We start from the raw sequence: 15,579 nt of genomic DNA, 5'->3' as shown, positions 1-15,579 counted from the left end.
GATTTTGCTCAAATGCTCCATCTTAACCCATTCATTTTGGACTCGCTCGGGAGCGCCCTCTAGCGTTTGAGAAACCTGGAAGACATTACGGAGTGGAAATTCTCCTCTCTACAAATTCTCTGACAAAGTTGAACTTTTTGCAAATTAGGAGTGAAGCAATGTGGCGACTGCTAATGGGAATTGAGGGTTGTATGTTCTTTATCTCCACCGCTGTGAAACGATGTGCCCCTTTTTGGTTCCTAGATAATTGTTCCTGCTAGAGATGGAGGAACGGCAGAGGTGCTTTTACTGCAAAGACCTGTTTTCAAAAAGCACTGTTTTCTTCTCATACTGACTGCACAGACAGTGATGCACTACGCAGAGATTCCATTTATAGACAATCAAGTTCTCTCCAAAATGTTTCATTTTTAGTGGGAACACATCTGATTTGTGGTAAGAACTGAGCGGGAAGGTATCTGATTTGTGGTCAAATTGATTTTGTAGCCACTGGCCAGTGAAGTACAGTGAACTGCTATGGCATTTACTTAGCATCAGTGAAACCATGGCAACCAACGGTCAGTTCGAGTTCAGAAACGCCCACAGGCGATGAGCGACCGGTGATTTGGGAGACAAGAGGCAAAAAGATTCTTTGCGGTTCGTGCTAACCCAACACTAGAAGACTCTGAAAAGACTTCTGACAGACTGACACTCACATCTACAGACAATGTCACAGCTTTTAGTCACAGACTGTGATTTTGCAGGGTGACTATTTGCAAGACTGCAACTTTTTGGGATTATTTCCCATCATGCACCTGGTGGAAATTTACCAGAAGAGAAACTCTTTTTCTTCTCCACTCTGTAGTGGTACAGATGGGTAGACACGCTGGCTGGACATGTAAAGATCTGGGGTTCAGCCCAGTTCACTGTATATTCTGGCAGATCGTCACCCAGTATTTTTAATTAACCTATAAAATGTGCAGCTACATTTTCATGATATATAATAATATACACATCAACAAAACGACAGCGATTCAGCATTGTTGATTGGGTGTTATGAACTAAACCAAAAAAAACAAACTAAGTAAGAAATGACTGTAACAGAAAAAAAAAATGGAAAAACATGCTTCTTCAATAATGCCATTCTTAAAGTCCTCCGCACATTTCCTCACATCACTGTTACGTTTATAATACAAGATAATATTAAAACAGCAACATTTTTATTTTCACGTCATGATCACCTCTTTACCTTAACTTACATTGAAAGGTAAGAGTGTTTTTGCCCTCTCCTGTAAAGTTCCTATTCTGGACATGCTTGTTTTATTTTAGAGAGCGTTGATATATATATATATATATATATATATATATATATATATATATATATATATATATATATATACATATATATATGGCACATCACTGTTTGCATAAGCCAAGACTTAAACCTTATAATAATATTAAACACAACTGATTTTATCGGAACACCAAGATCACAAAAAGACTGACTTAAGACGGCAATCCTGAGCACCTCACACTAAACAATCAAGATGACGCAAGCGCAACGCAACTCTAGCAAGACTCTCATGATTTTATTCCAACATTAGACATTTGTCTGTGACAATGAAATCGCTTGAAAAGTCGTTTGGCGTAAGGCCGGCATTGGATGCAAATTTTTGTGCACTCCGCCTCCTGAACGCATAAAATTCACAGATGCACTTTCAAACGCAGTATGTATAGCTGGACACGCGGCTCAGTGCCTTGTGGAGCTCAGCAGTAAACAGAGGGTCATACAATGCTACAGTGTTTCCACTACCAGACACAGCAACTGCTGTACTATTGGTTGCACTGAGGCCGAAGGAAGATTTTTGAGGGAACCCGGTGTTAAATGGTGCAGGCGGAAGTTTGATAGTGCTACTCTTCACACTTGGATGTGACGACGCAATGACGGAGGAAATTCTACTAATAATTATATATAATTAATTTTTTGAGTAACTGCCTCAAAGCTAATCATGATACATTTGCCTCAAACTGTGTAGAGGAGTTAAGAATCTCTAATAGACTTTGTGATTTCTGACACTATGTTATCTAAAAACATGGACGTCTAGATGCCTTTTAATGCTACACGCTTTTGTTTACTCCTGTGAGCTCCAGTGCCAAAACTAAAGAAGTAAACTTCAGACACCAAACATGTCTTGGCTGACCAACCACATTTAGGCTAAGATCTAAACTGTAAATTTGATTTTTTCATCAAACTGTTCGTTAAACAGAGCAAGAGGTTCCGTTACTGTTCGTATAGCGACTAAGCTCTGCTTCTCAAGGCCTACAATCCATGAGACAGTGACCTGCGACCTGTACTGTGATTTAAACTCCCAGAAGTCAGCTGCTTTTGTCTGACTGTGATATAATGGGCTGCAGAGGGGACTATCTTTCTGCAGACTTCATGCCGACATGTTTGCTTTGTCATCCATTTCCACAGCCACTTCAAAGTGTCAGAGAAGCAGCAGCAGCAGGTTCTAGCTTCTTAAAGCTCATACATTACCTGCCTGGCAGCTGTGTCCCCCACCACCACCACCACCACCCCACCATCCTTCATTCCCCCCGGCTCCTCCTGATGCCGCTGAAAAACGATCAATTGATTTTCCCTTTTCTCTCTGCTCAAATCGGCTTGTCGCCGGCAGCTGCGGAGGACGGTAATAACACGGCGGCGTTTTATCCCCGAGAGAGGCTCCAGACGTGATCCTCCTTATAATCGCTGGGTCCGAATCCATGTCTCCCCGGGGAAAATCGATTGAGGAAACACAGAGAAACACACAAACTGCTGTGATCGAACTAATGCCATTTGCGGCCCGTGAAAATGGGAGGCACTTCTTCAAACCAGCGTCGCATCGTATCGGCTGGTTCCACGTCACGGTTGTCCGCCATTGTGTCCGTGTATGTATGTAATCATTTAAATTACCTCAGCTGCACCTGCATGGTTGGTATAAAGGGAATCAACAGTGTGATGTGGAAGTGTGGGGAATAGTTTGAATTGTGCAGTAACTACGCTCACAATTAGAATTACACAATTACATCTACCTTACAGCTCTGCTGTGTAGTAGTGCTGCTGAATTGTATTTTTTATCACTACTGCGATATGAGCTCCCACCATAAATACATGGTTAAGGGCTTCAATGACAGAGCGGCTCAAATTCTCTCGTCCAATGCCAAAGTGACGTCATTAGATTGGTGGGAAAGGTGCATTAGAAGCCCAAAAAGTGCTTTTCTGTGCTGGATTCCTCTCTCACATGCAGAACGAGTGACTTAACCACTCAGCTACACAGCCAAAAGCAAAACATGCCCCGGCTTACCACTTGCTGTTGTATGGTTGCTTATGTTCTCATGGCTACGCCACTCCGTCCTGATCAGGCAGAGTTGTTTTCCTAGCTTTTCACTCAGTTTGATTCATGATTAGGCTTTATTTTGAGTCTGACTTTAGTTAATGTTTAGTCACAGATATGTAGAACCATTGAGGTATTTTAAAAACTTGCAGTCATCCTTTCAAAAGAACTGAGTGCAGAACATTTTAACGCCACCTCAAAGCGAAATTCAGTTATAAACAATTTTTGCTTGCTTATTTTTGCATGCAGGCTTGCCTTGGGGGCAAGAGATGACCACTAATCAGTGAAACTCACACAAAACAAACACAAACTCCTATTGAGAAGGCCCTACTAAAGGTCTCTACATACTTTGTTAGCCCCCTTTTACCCTGTTCTTCAGTGGTCAGGACCCCCATGGACCCTCACAGAGCAGGTACTATTTGGGTGGTGGATCATTCTCAGCACTGCAGTAACACTGACGTGGTGGTGGTGTGTTAGTGTGTGTTGCGCTGGTCTGAGTGGATCAGGCACAGCAGTGCTGCTTGAGTTTTTAAACACCTCAGTGTCACTGCTGGACTGAGAATAGTCCACCAACCAAAAATATCCAGCCAACAGCGTCCTGTGACCACTGATGAAGGACTAGAGGATGACCAACACAAACTGTGCAGCAGCAGATGAGCTATCGTCTCTGACTTTACATCTACAAGGTGGACCGACAAGGTAGGAGTGTCTAATAGAGTGGACAGTGAGTGGACACAGTGTTTAAAAACTCCAGCAGCACTGCTGTGTCTGATCCACGCAGACCAGCGCAACACACACTAACACACCACCACCACGTCAGTGTTACTGCAGTGCTGAGAATGATCCACCACCCAAATAGTACCTGCTCTGTGAGGGTCCATGGGGGTCCGGACCACTGAAGAACAGGGTAAAAGGGGGCTAACAAAGTATCAGAGAAACAGATGGACTACAGTCTGTAACTGTAGAACTACAAAGTGCACCTATATAGTAAGTGGAGCTGATAAAATGGACAATGAGCGTAGAAACAAGGAGGTGGTCACAATGCTATGCCTGATCATTTTTTTTTAACCTATACTAGCACATCAACACATACTGAGACATATTTACAGCCAAGATGGTAAAATGGACATAAAATGTTGTGGCTCCCAAGGTGGTTTGATTTTTGTTAAAAGGACAAAGTGGCTCTTCTTAACATTCGGGTTGCGACCCCTGACCTATAAGGTAGGTGTATAATAAGGTCAGTGAGTGGAGGTACAAGGTAGTTAAAGCTATTAAACTGGAAACTCAGTGTATACTGTATCAGACCTTTAGTAGGGCCTTCTCAGTAGGAGTTTGTGTTTGTTTTGTGTGAGTTTCACTGATTAGTGGTCATCTCTTGCCCCCAAGGCAAGCCTGCATGCAAAAATAAGCAAGCAAAAATTGAGCCAAGCATCAAAGAGAATCTGGGGGGATCTGTCTCCCTTATGCATGCTGTGCGCTTTACCTTGGGTTCCAAGTAGAGGGATTTTCAAGTCTGCTTTCTTGATGCAGGTCATAAATCTTCCTTATCAAAGACAGCATGGTTCCTCCATGCAGTGTATGCAGTTCTGAGCCAGATTTAAAGTGATAGTTTGGCAAATAATCAAGTTTACACAACATTTTCCCAAGTGTGTGATGTTTCTATGACTGTGTTTCTATGACTAGTTAGCTATAATAGCCTTGCCCTGCGATGGACTGGCGTCCTGTCCAGGATGTTTCCTGCCTTTCGCCCAGTGACCGCTGGGATAGGCTCTAGCACCCTCCCGCGACCCAGAAGGATAAGTGGCTTAGATAGTGTGTGTGTGTGTATATATGTATGTATATTAGCCTTGTAGCTCCAGTGCTAAACTACAGAAGCAAACTTCAGACACCAGTGGGCCCCCCCCCCGTCTCCCCCCATTACCTAGCGTGAAATGGCCAGCACAGACGTCTGTTAACTGACTGAACAGAACTGCCGGTTAGCACTTTCCATCAACCTCGTTCAGCTGTCCAATGACGTGTAGTTAGCAGGCAGTGTGAAAAGATGTGGTGGCGCTTCACAGGTCTGGGAGGAAGCCTCTGCTGGCCTTCACCCTCCTAGCGCTGCTGGTGTCATGTGATTGGGGGAGTCCTAACTAGTGGGTAGAACTGGATACGTATAAACTGGGGAGAAAATTGGGGGAAAAAAAAAATCAGACACCAATCATGTGTTGGCTGATCTGGAACATTTTGGGTAATGGCTCACCATTCACTTTTTCAGTGTGGTTCGATGTGTGATTTTAGCTTATTTGCTCTCATTTGGCCTCTTCCTCCTGCTAACTTGTTGGCTTATGCTGTTCTGGGTCGCAGGTACCGTGTGGTGGTGCCTTATCCGCCGCAGAGTGAGGCCGAAATCGAGCTGAAAGAGGGCGACATCGTCTTCGTGCACAAGAAGCGGGAGGACGGCTGGTATAAAGGCACTCTGCAGCGCACTGGCCGCACAGGGCTGTTCCCCGGCAGCTTCGTCGAGAGTTTCTGAGGTACAGACGAGAATCCCATCACCAACAAGCAGCTATGTGCAACCTCTGGAGATATCTCGGAACCTTCTGAGGAAATAACTGAGCAGCAGCTGAGCCAAAAACGCTCAGCACTCAAGGAACATTTGTGAAAAAGGTTTACAGAGAATCACCCATTGCAGAGAAGCGGCCGTCATTTCATCCTTTGTCCACTAGAGGCAGGGTTACCTCAAGTTAAACCCCACGGCACAATTCCTTAACGAGCACAACGAGAAATGGGCAAAATTGCTGACCGAATGAGATAAACTGCCGCCCCCTCCCACCCCTTTTATACAAACAAAGCCATTATTGGTCCAGCTCTGACACGTCAACGCACACTCACGACTCTGACCGACGCCTTTTATCCCAGGACCCCTTCTGCGCCTCTTTGTGGGCTCAGTCTCAGATGTCGTGCTAATGTGAAGTGAAACAGTGTCTCTTCATCTCTATCGTGATGTGAAGCGGCCATGCGTTCCAGTGTTTAAACTGTGTTGCCATTTGCTCTAAAGCCATGATGGACGCTTCCTCTTAGTTCTAGTGAGTTTGCACCATCTCAAAACTTTTTATTAATGAGTGTTTTATCAGTTATTAAAAAACCCTAAAAGTTAACATTCTGTGCAAAAGTCAGAGACCACACTGTAAAAGAGTGTTTAGGATTACTTGGATCGTGAGAAGCAGAAAGTGCTAAATTAACTTCTAAGACTGAACTTTGAAGGTGTGGGAAAAGGCCCAATCCTATTTCACCCCTCGTCCCTACCACTTAGGCCTACCCCTCTGTTTTGTGTGTTCATGTCTAGGGGCAGGGTGTCCTGATTCTTGTTGAGATAGAGGGGTAGGGCGAAGTGTTAGGGCTACAAGACCCTCCAAACAGAGTGATAGGAGAAAAACAGAAAAACCGGCAAGATGGAGAACAAAAGACCAAAGAAACCCACAAATGTGAGAATTTTCTCTATTAAAAAATTAAATTAATCACTGTATTATCTTAGTTTAATGTTGTTTCAGTGTATTATGGTCCTTTTCTTCATAACAAGCATAAAAATCATATGTAGTTTGCTGATGTCTCGATAGCTGGTTTGCTGAACCTCCCATTCCACCTTAAATAGTGCAGCAGTTACATAGTTACATTCTGGCACTTCAGGCATCAGAACTACTGCACTATTTAAGGTGGAACGGGAAAATAAGAACATGAAGCTGGTGAATATCTGACTTCAGCTTCATATCACTGAAGAATTAGGGGTGGGTGATAATAAATATTTGCCCCCCTCTTTGAAGATCATATGATGCCCTAAATGTAACTAAAGCCCAGCAGTGAGGAGCTGAACTTTACCCTCCTCTGCTGTCACTGCAGACTGGCAGGGTCACTTACTTACTACCGCTAGTAGCTGTTAATGAAGTAATGCTCTTTTTATTTGAGGGTCCCATTTCAGAGGGAAGATTTCAACCACTACCCCTTGTAACTCAGTTCCAAGGGGCAAGATGACATTAGGAAACAAGGGGTAGGGGTAAAAATAAGAAACGGGACTGGGCCCAATGCTAAAAATGGGATATTATATTTAGTTGTTGAGACTTCTGTGTAATTTTCTATTAATATACATTTTTTGCTTTTTTCTTTGCGAAAAACTAATAACTTGTGATTAATTGCCAAATTGACTGGAAGTTAAATAAATGAAAGGGTGGTCTCTGACTTCTGCACAGTACTCTAAACCCTTTTCTGTGAGCAGATCTGAATGGCGGCACTCCGCGGATGTTCATCGCAATTTCAGAGATTTTTTAATTTGGTATCAAGTTTTGAATTGAAGATTGTAAACCCCCAAAACTAGGGAGAACATGCAGCGAATACAGATAAAGCGCTACAGTAGTACACAGAGCAACCTGGTTGCATCAAGAAGCACAAATCAGTTGTACCACTGGGGGGGAATGCTTTCGTCTCAGAGGAACCCAACTACATCCCCCAGGTTACACACCAACATCTCAATTAGAGAGGGAGTCTGAAACATATTGCTCTGTATCGCAGCTGTGCTTTTGAGGTCCATGGGGTAAAGAGAATGTAGTGTTTTTGTAGAACTTCGCTGTGTTACATGAATGCATCATGTTCTGAATGTGTCTTTAATATGGACGTCTTTTCCCTGTTTGCTCTTCATGCTTGTTCTAAAAGCATGGCTTAGTGACTCTCGTGAAAAGACTGAACAGTGACCCCCCCCACCCTCCATTCACACAATATCTCTGCAAGCACACACTTCTTCATCCTTCTGTGGACAAGAAGAGAACAGGTTGGCGAGGTAGGGGGAGGACAGAGGAGTTGCTTTGCATGTGAAAGCAGCTGGCATAGTAAGAACATAATCGCTAATCTCGGCAAACGGCCACAAAGCCCAGGCAAAGCCAACGGAGAGGGAGCGTGAAGTTTTGAGCCGCGGTTGGGCGATGGGTTTTGAGAGGGCTGCACATTGTCTAGCAAGCACAAATAGCTGAAGAACTACGGAAGCGCTCTCCCTAAAAAACGCAGCCAGTTAGCATGAATCCAGAGGTGGGAAGGTGTGGGCTGATGCAGCACAAAGAGCCACTCTGCAGCATGAAAGAAGCAGAGAGGATTTTGAATAGATTCTCCTGAGCCACGTTTGGTTTTATGTTGAGGAATGGAGAGTCGGGCAGCAGGGGGTGAGGACTGTGCAGTCTAATCTCCATAATCGTGCCAGGGACTGGCCCAGGATTGGTGTCAAACCACAGTGGATTGTGGATTTAGCACATTGGGCAGTGATTGGGGGATTGACAGGGATTACAGCCCACTGGTAAATCAGAAAGAATCAAGATTAAAAGCCTCGCTTGCTTGGCAGTGGGTCTTTCTCGCTGATGTTCAGGCTGGGGTGTAATTTCATCACCCATGATGGATCTTCTTGTCGTTGGACGGCCTCCCCAGACTCCTCGCAATCATGTCCCATTTCTCAGTGGTAAGGCTGCCTAGATGCCCATCAGCTAGACCACCATGGAGTTAATACATGATACAAACCGTCATTGCCTCAGCCTTTCCATACCACTCAGAAGTTGATAGACTTCTGCCAGTCTTTCTTTTGGTTTAGACAACTCCCTACACCACTGGTTCCCAGCACTCGTCCTGGAGTACCCCTTGCTTGCATACCTTGGTGTTTTCCATGCTCCAATACAACTGATCCAGCTGATCAGCTAATTACCAAGCCCTTTCCAAGTTGAAATGGGAGTGTTAGAGGTGGGCAACATGCCAATATGCCAGGCAGGGGTACCCTGTGACTGCCCTAGACCAGCAGCTCCCAACCCGAGTCCTTGGGTACCCCCAGCCAGTCACGTGAACACCAGGTATTCAGCTCTTCCTTGTTTTGTTCAGGTTTGTTGGGAGCTGAGCGAAAACGTGGACTGTCTGGAGTTCAGTCTTGAAATTAGTCTCAGACGTGATCTCGTGACGAGAACGTCTGGGGACAACCATGAGACGCTTTGGGCTAAAATGTTGGTGTTGAAATAGACTTATTAGGGTGGGAACACTGTGAAATTTCTAAACCAATCCAACACTTCATGAAGGCAAAACACAAAGTAGGGGGCGATCATCAACATATTCTGACAAACACCACCTTTGTTAGCCCGTGGATGTAACGCGAGTTAATATGACTGAAAAATCCCCATAAATGTCCAAAAAAGTATGTACCGTGTGTGCGGTATAATTAAACATCATCTATTTTGAGGGCAAAACAGTTCCATTAGTGATGGCGTTTCTCTAGTTTGCTTGTTGTGCTTGTTTTATCGATTGTACTCTGGACAATAAAAGAGCACGGACTACAGGAATTTAGGAGCTGGGGGCGCCTTTGTTTGTGGCAGATTTCAGAATTCAGCACCAGAACTTTTCACAAGTTGTACCCAGATGTGCATTCTGGTTACATCTGAGCAGACATACAAGATTAACTTTAAATACGTTTACAGATCTTTCTTTTGCCTTTTACACTTCCCTAGACCAGTAATACCCAACCCAGTGGTAACCCTTGGGTAAATCCCAAACTTCCCTAATTTTTGCTCTGGCCTAGATGACAGCACACCTAAACCAAGCAAGCAAGAACTGAATACCTGGTACAGGTATAAGAGCTGGAATACATAAATCAAGTGGACTCTATTGGATACCTACGGATTGGACTGGAAACATTAGGACACACTCAATCCGGGTGCTGGGTTTGGTATATTTCTCCAATTAATTAAAAGCCCTTCCTGAGTTGAAATGGGTTTGTTGGAGCAGGGGGAACACTAAATGTTTTAGAAGGGGTACTTTAGGACCAGGAACTACCTGGGAAACACTTGCCTAGAAAAAGTTTTATTGGTTCACCATGATTCCAAGTGATGGACTCTTCTATCCCACCTCGTGTCAGAGTGCAACTTCTTATCTCCTGTACGTGAACTTAGTGCCGTTGCCAATTTGCTCACTGAAAGCCAAGCACAAATACATCTCCACAATGGAGACAAGGCGCTATAGTAATGACATGGACAGGCGGACCTTGGTGTTCTTCTGTCCAGGGTGTTCCTCACTCGTGACCACTGAAAAGACCTTTCAGAAGAGTTTTTCATTCATAACTGCATTGAGAGGAAAAAGATCTATATAAATATATAAATATAAAAATATATATTGTGAAAACATATTTATAGGCTATTGGTGCTAGAGCTGAGATGTTGAGGAACATCACCTCACAAACTCACTCTGGTGACTTTGACATTGTATTCATTTACACATTGTCTTGTACTGACTACTCGTGATCTGTTTTTTGTTTTTTTTTCATGTCAAGTGCATTTTAGCAATAAATGCCTTTGTTTTAAAACGTATGGTGTGTTTCGTTCTTCTATCTGCTGTTTGCCACTTGTTTTTAAGTTGAACCACTATAAAGAAATGTGTCTAATACAGTTTTGTGCTACTTACTTAAGGTCATATTCAACTGATTGATACAACAGCCATTCCTAATTCCGTCATCAACTCCGAGCAAGTCAACACATTTACTGACTGTGGTGGGATGTTTACCTGAAATAGAGCAAAAATGTGGGATGGGCTACAGCAGGAGTCATCCGTTATGGTCCTGGAGGGGCGGCGTCCAGCACAGTTTGATTTTTCTGCTCATACCCATGTAGTAAACCTGGTAATTAACAAATGGACCAAAAGTGATGACCCTGGCTAGAGGTTTTAGATTAGAAACTCTTGGTCTAGCGGAAGTGAAATGCCCCTTAATGAGTGTCACTCAGGGAGGCAATTTCAGTAAAATGTCCTTAAAGAGCATGAGAGAGAACCACTGAGAAGAACCAAGACGCAAAAGGACAAATGCCTTAGAGCACAAAGAAAAACTACTGAGAGGAAGCATGACTCAAAAGGTGAAACATCCTAAGACCATGGGGAAGAATCACTGACAGGAATGAAGACACTCCCTAAAATCATGAGAAAGAACCACTGACAGGAACCAAGACACTACCCAAGATCGTGAGGAAGAACCACTGACAGGAACCAAGACACTACCCAAGATCATGAGGAAGAACCGGAGTAAAACCAAGTCTCAAAAAGAGAAACTTCCAAAAAGCATGAGGAAGAACCATTGAGAGAAACTAGGACACTCCCTAAGATCATGAGGAAGAACCACTGAGAGGAACCAAGACTCAAAAGGAGAAACTTCCTAAAAGCATGGGCAAGAACCACTGAGGGAAACTAGGACACTCCCTAAGACCACGTGGAGGAACCACTGAGTGGAACCAAGACTCAAAAGAACAAATACCCTAAAAGCATGAAGAACCAGAGAGGAACCAAGACTCACAAGGAGAAACTCCTTAAGAGCATGGGGAAGAACCACTGAAAGGGAACCAGGACACTGCCTATGATCATGAGGAAGAAGCACTGAGAGGAACCCAGACTCAAAAGGGAGAACCCATCCTGCTCTGGGCAACACCGGATATTGCAGTTAGAGTGCATATTTTGCAATGACAACATGGTGGGAAGAACTTCAGAGTGTTCTTGAGACCACCAGAGATGGCAGAACCTCACTGGCTGACCACCTTTTAGTCTTATGCAGTAATGCAGGGATATTTAATGAGAGTTGGTGGTAAAAATAAATCCTGATCAAAGCTCGTGTCAGAATTCACTCAAATCGACTGAACTCATTAGCCGCTCCTCTCCGGATGGGTCCGTTCGATGTCCCGGCTGGTCGGGCGGAGCAGCTGTTTTGGACATGAAAGTCAGATGCTAATGGTCGTTTCCCGTCACACTGACTCAGCTTTGATCTGCGCTCACAACAGAGAGACGGAGCACACACACACACACTTCAGGACCGCTGTACTGCCTTTACTGCATTAGGTGGCGTATATATACACTCGTATGCATAAGTTTGGGCACCCCTGGTCAAATGACATGGTTTGTTGGTTTTCTCAGAGAAAATAAGTGAACACATCGTCTCCAGAGAACACACTTCTGCTCATTTAATACATAATAAAGTGTTATTTGCTGATCTTAACATATTAGAAAAATAAATAAAACATAAAATGTGGACTGTGCAAAAGTTATGACACATTCTATGGGCCTAAAAAAGTTTATCTCAGCAAATAAATCAAAGTTCTGCACAAACATTTGCAGAAATGTCATATTTCAGTGTGCTCTCTGTAGAGAATGTGTTCACTTATTCACTTAGAAAATCAACAATACATTTTATATATATATATATATATATATATATATATATATAAATAAGAAAACCTCGTATCTCCATTTTTGTTGTTTTTCAGTTTTTGACATAATTTGAAAAAGCCTGTTGTCCTTTACATTGTGTGTAAATTTCATGAAAAAATTTCAAAGACACGGCCCAAAATTTCTTGGAAAAAAGTCTGGTTCCATCGACCTACATTAAAAGTAAAGTACGTTTTTCCTTCTCCTGTAAAGTTACCATTTTGGAGATATGAGGTTTTCATCTGACAACAATATATATATATATATTAGTTGCCGTCAAAAGAAAACCATTTTCTACATTATTTCAACACACCAGCTGTTTTTTAAATTCATGATGAATGGACCAATAGAAATGCTCTAAAATCACTAGAAATAAAATCTCTTTACATCAACTTACATTGAAGGTAAGTGTGTTTTTGCCCCCTCCTGTAAAGTTACTATTTTGGAGATATTTGTTTTTCTTTGCACAGTGATGACATATAATATAGACATATAATTATAGACATACTACAATTATTACTTAATATCATTATTCATGTTTAATAAATTAAGTAATAAACTTTTCTTCATCATAATATTACTGTTGTTATGCTATTATTTCTCCTGCTAGAACTGTTATCATTTAACCCTTCAGAGTGAACAAAATCAACCAATTGATTAATATTATTGGTTATTTTATGATGATTAATATTATTCATTATTTTATGATTTGTTACATTATTATGAATTATTACTACTAGAACTGTTCTTATAACTATTATTAGACATTTCAGAGTAAAGAAATGTGGCAGGAGAAGTCAGAAGAAAATCAAAAGTGTACTGAGGGAGGATGAGATGGGTATGGGACTCTCTCTCTCTCTCTCTCTCTCTCTCTCTCTCTCTCTCTCTCTCACTGTATTGTTTACTTTCCTCTCCTGGTCACTCTGTACAGTATCCCAGTTTGTAATTGGAAATTTCAAATCTTCAGCTGCAGACCCGAGTGACAAACCAATTTCCGTGGCGTACGTTCCCGGGAATAGTCGCTCTGGAAGACCGTCGTCTCCCATCTATCTAAATGCAAATGCAGATGACTCTTCCTCGGGACCCTGGCGGCCAATGAGGCTCCTCGCCTTAAAGTGAGAAATTCCATGTGTGCTGCTAAATAAACGCAGCAGTTCTTTGATATTTGGACACAAAGCTAACTGACCCACAACAAATAATAATCCATAAAAGCTGAAATTTGGAAAAATATCAAATTTTGATTTGATTATGTGATTTTCTGAGACTGTATGACATTCTGTTCTCTATAAACGTGGACTAAAGTGTGTCACATAAAACATCTTTAAACTCAGAATCACACTTTATAAACACATCACAGTACTAGATATTTCATTTTATAATAGTTAATAATAGTAAACATTAATAAAATTAGTTTGCATCAGTAAAGTTGGCAAGTTAGAATGAAGTTCATAAAAAAAAATAAAGTTTACATTAATAAGTTAGCCTTAATAAAGTTATCATTAATAAAGTCCATACAGTAATAAAGTTAATAACATTAATAAAATTCATAAGTAAGCATAAATAAGTTAGCATTAATACAAATTAATAAATTTGTATTAATAAAGTTCATAAGAGCATTAATAAAGTTAGCGAGTTAGAATAAAAGTCCATAGGTCTGCATTATGTTAGCATTCATTTAGTAAGTTAGCATTAATAAAGTCGAGTTTAGTATGAACTTAAGATATTATAAAATATTAAGTATATATAATAATTAAAGTTAATATTATGTCTAAGTTAATATTTCAAGCATATTTCTTACAACAAGCAAAATTATCTGACAATATTATGGGATAATTGACCTGGAAATGATGTTTAATAATTGTTGAATCAGCTTACAACAATTTCGAAATGAGAAATATTATACAAATCTAGATTTAAGATCATTTACTTGCCCAGATACCAGTTTTGTAGCACACACAGCGTCAGAAAGCAGATAATCAGGTAAAAGCTTGAGTCAGTGAGTGATGTAGGCATGCAGTTAGCACCATGCTAATTTGTGTGCTTATGCTTCCATTACTTGTTAGCTACATTAAACTAAAGAAGCACATGTCAGACACCAAACATGACTTGGCTGATCGACGACATTTGGGTTAAAGAGGAGGAAACTGGGTTTGATTTTTATTTTTAGCCAAAATATCAAGTTTCTCTGCAGTTGATTGACAGTTTTTCTGGCTGCTGTTTATTGCAAGAAGGTGTCAAATACCAGCAGATATTACAACTATTTAATCTCCTACAGCAACGGCAACACAGCGCTACTGTAAAGGCATGAATGTTGTAGAAGTGATCAGTGAGTTAAGGGACTTCGAATGACTTCGTGCCTCCACTTTACGGTCATCCAAGGAAATTCAGCGCTGTAGCATATTTCCCACTCACTCTCGCCTACAGACCTACAGACCTACCGGCTTAGACAAACCTCTCCAGCACTGAGGTTCGTCTATTAAAGTCTGAAATCATGAAAAAAGCAATGCAAAGGGCAACGTTTCACTTTATTGTATTGTATTTTAACCTCTTATCCTCCAGGGTATATTTTGGTGTGTCCATCTGAATTTACATGACCAAATCATAAGGCAAATTATTCAGTAACTGCATGAAATAAATGTACATTTTTATTTTATGTATTTATTGATTGTTTGTAAAAGCTCCCCTCAAATTAACAGAACATGTGTTTTATGATCACACATGTCGCTATATGCTTACAATTTACTGCTGAAAGCCAAAAATCTTAGACGCTCTTTGTATTATTTTATTAAAATAATTTTTACAGAGCAGATCACTGAAGAGACGCCATCTGTTTATAGTTTATAGCCCAGATTTGTGGAAAAATGGGTCGACTTTCAGTAGAAAACAAATAGTGAGTTCAGCTTCTTTTATTATAAGGGTTTAAAATTACATCACCCATCTATTTGACTGGAAAGAAGACAGTTACAGCTCTCATACGACCCCCACCTTTAGAATG

General features: G+C 41.5%; 1 protein-coding gene across 1 annotated transcript in view; it reads left to right on the top strand.

The window, feature by feature from the left end:
- LOC118811564 (E3 ubiquitin-protein ligase SH3RF3-like) overlaps positions 1-6,031 on the top strand; it is a 243,823-nt gene extending 237,792 nt beyond the window's left edge. Inside the window, exon 10 of the mRNA XM_036575861.1 lies at positions 5,700-6,031. Within this exon, the coding sequence (XP_036431754.1) occupies positions 5,700-5,868 (169 nt within the window). The 3' untranslated portion in view covers positions 5,869-6,031. The remainder of the gene's footprint in view (positions 1-5,699) is intronic.
- The last annotated feature ends 9,548 nt before the right edge of the window (positions 6,032-15,579 follow it).

Source organism: Colossoma macropomum, unplaced genomic scaffold, assembly GCF_904425465.1.
Source record: "Colossoma macropomum unplaced genomic scaffold, Colossoma_macropomum, whole genome shotgun sequence".
Classification (NCBI taxonomy): Eukaryota; Metazoa; Chordata; class Actinopteri; order Characiformes; family Serrasalmidae; genus Colossoma; species Colossoma macropomum.
This window is presented reverse-complemented; position numbering and strand designations above follow the sequence as displayed.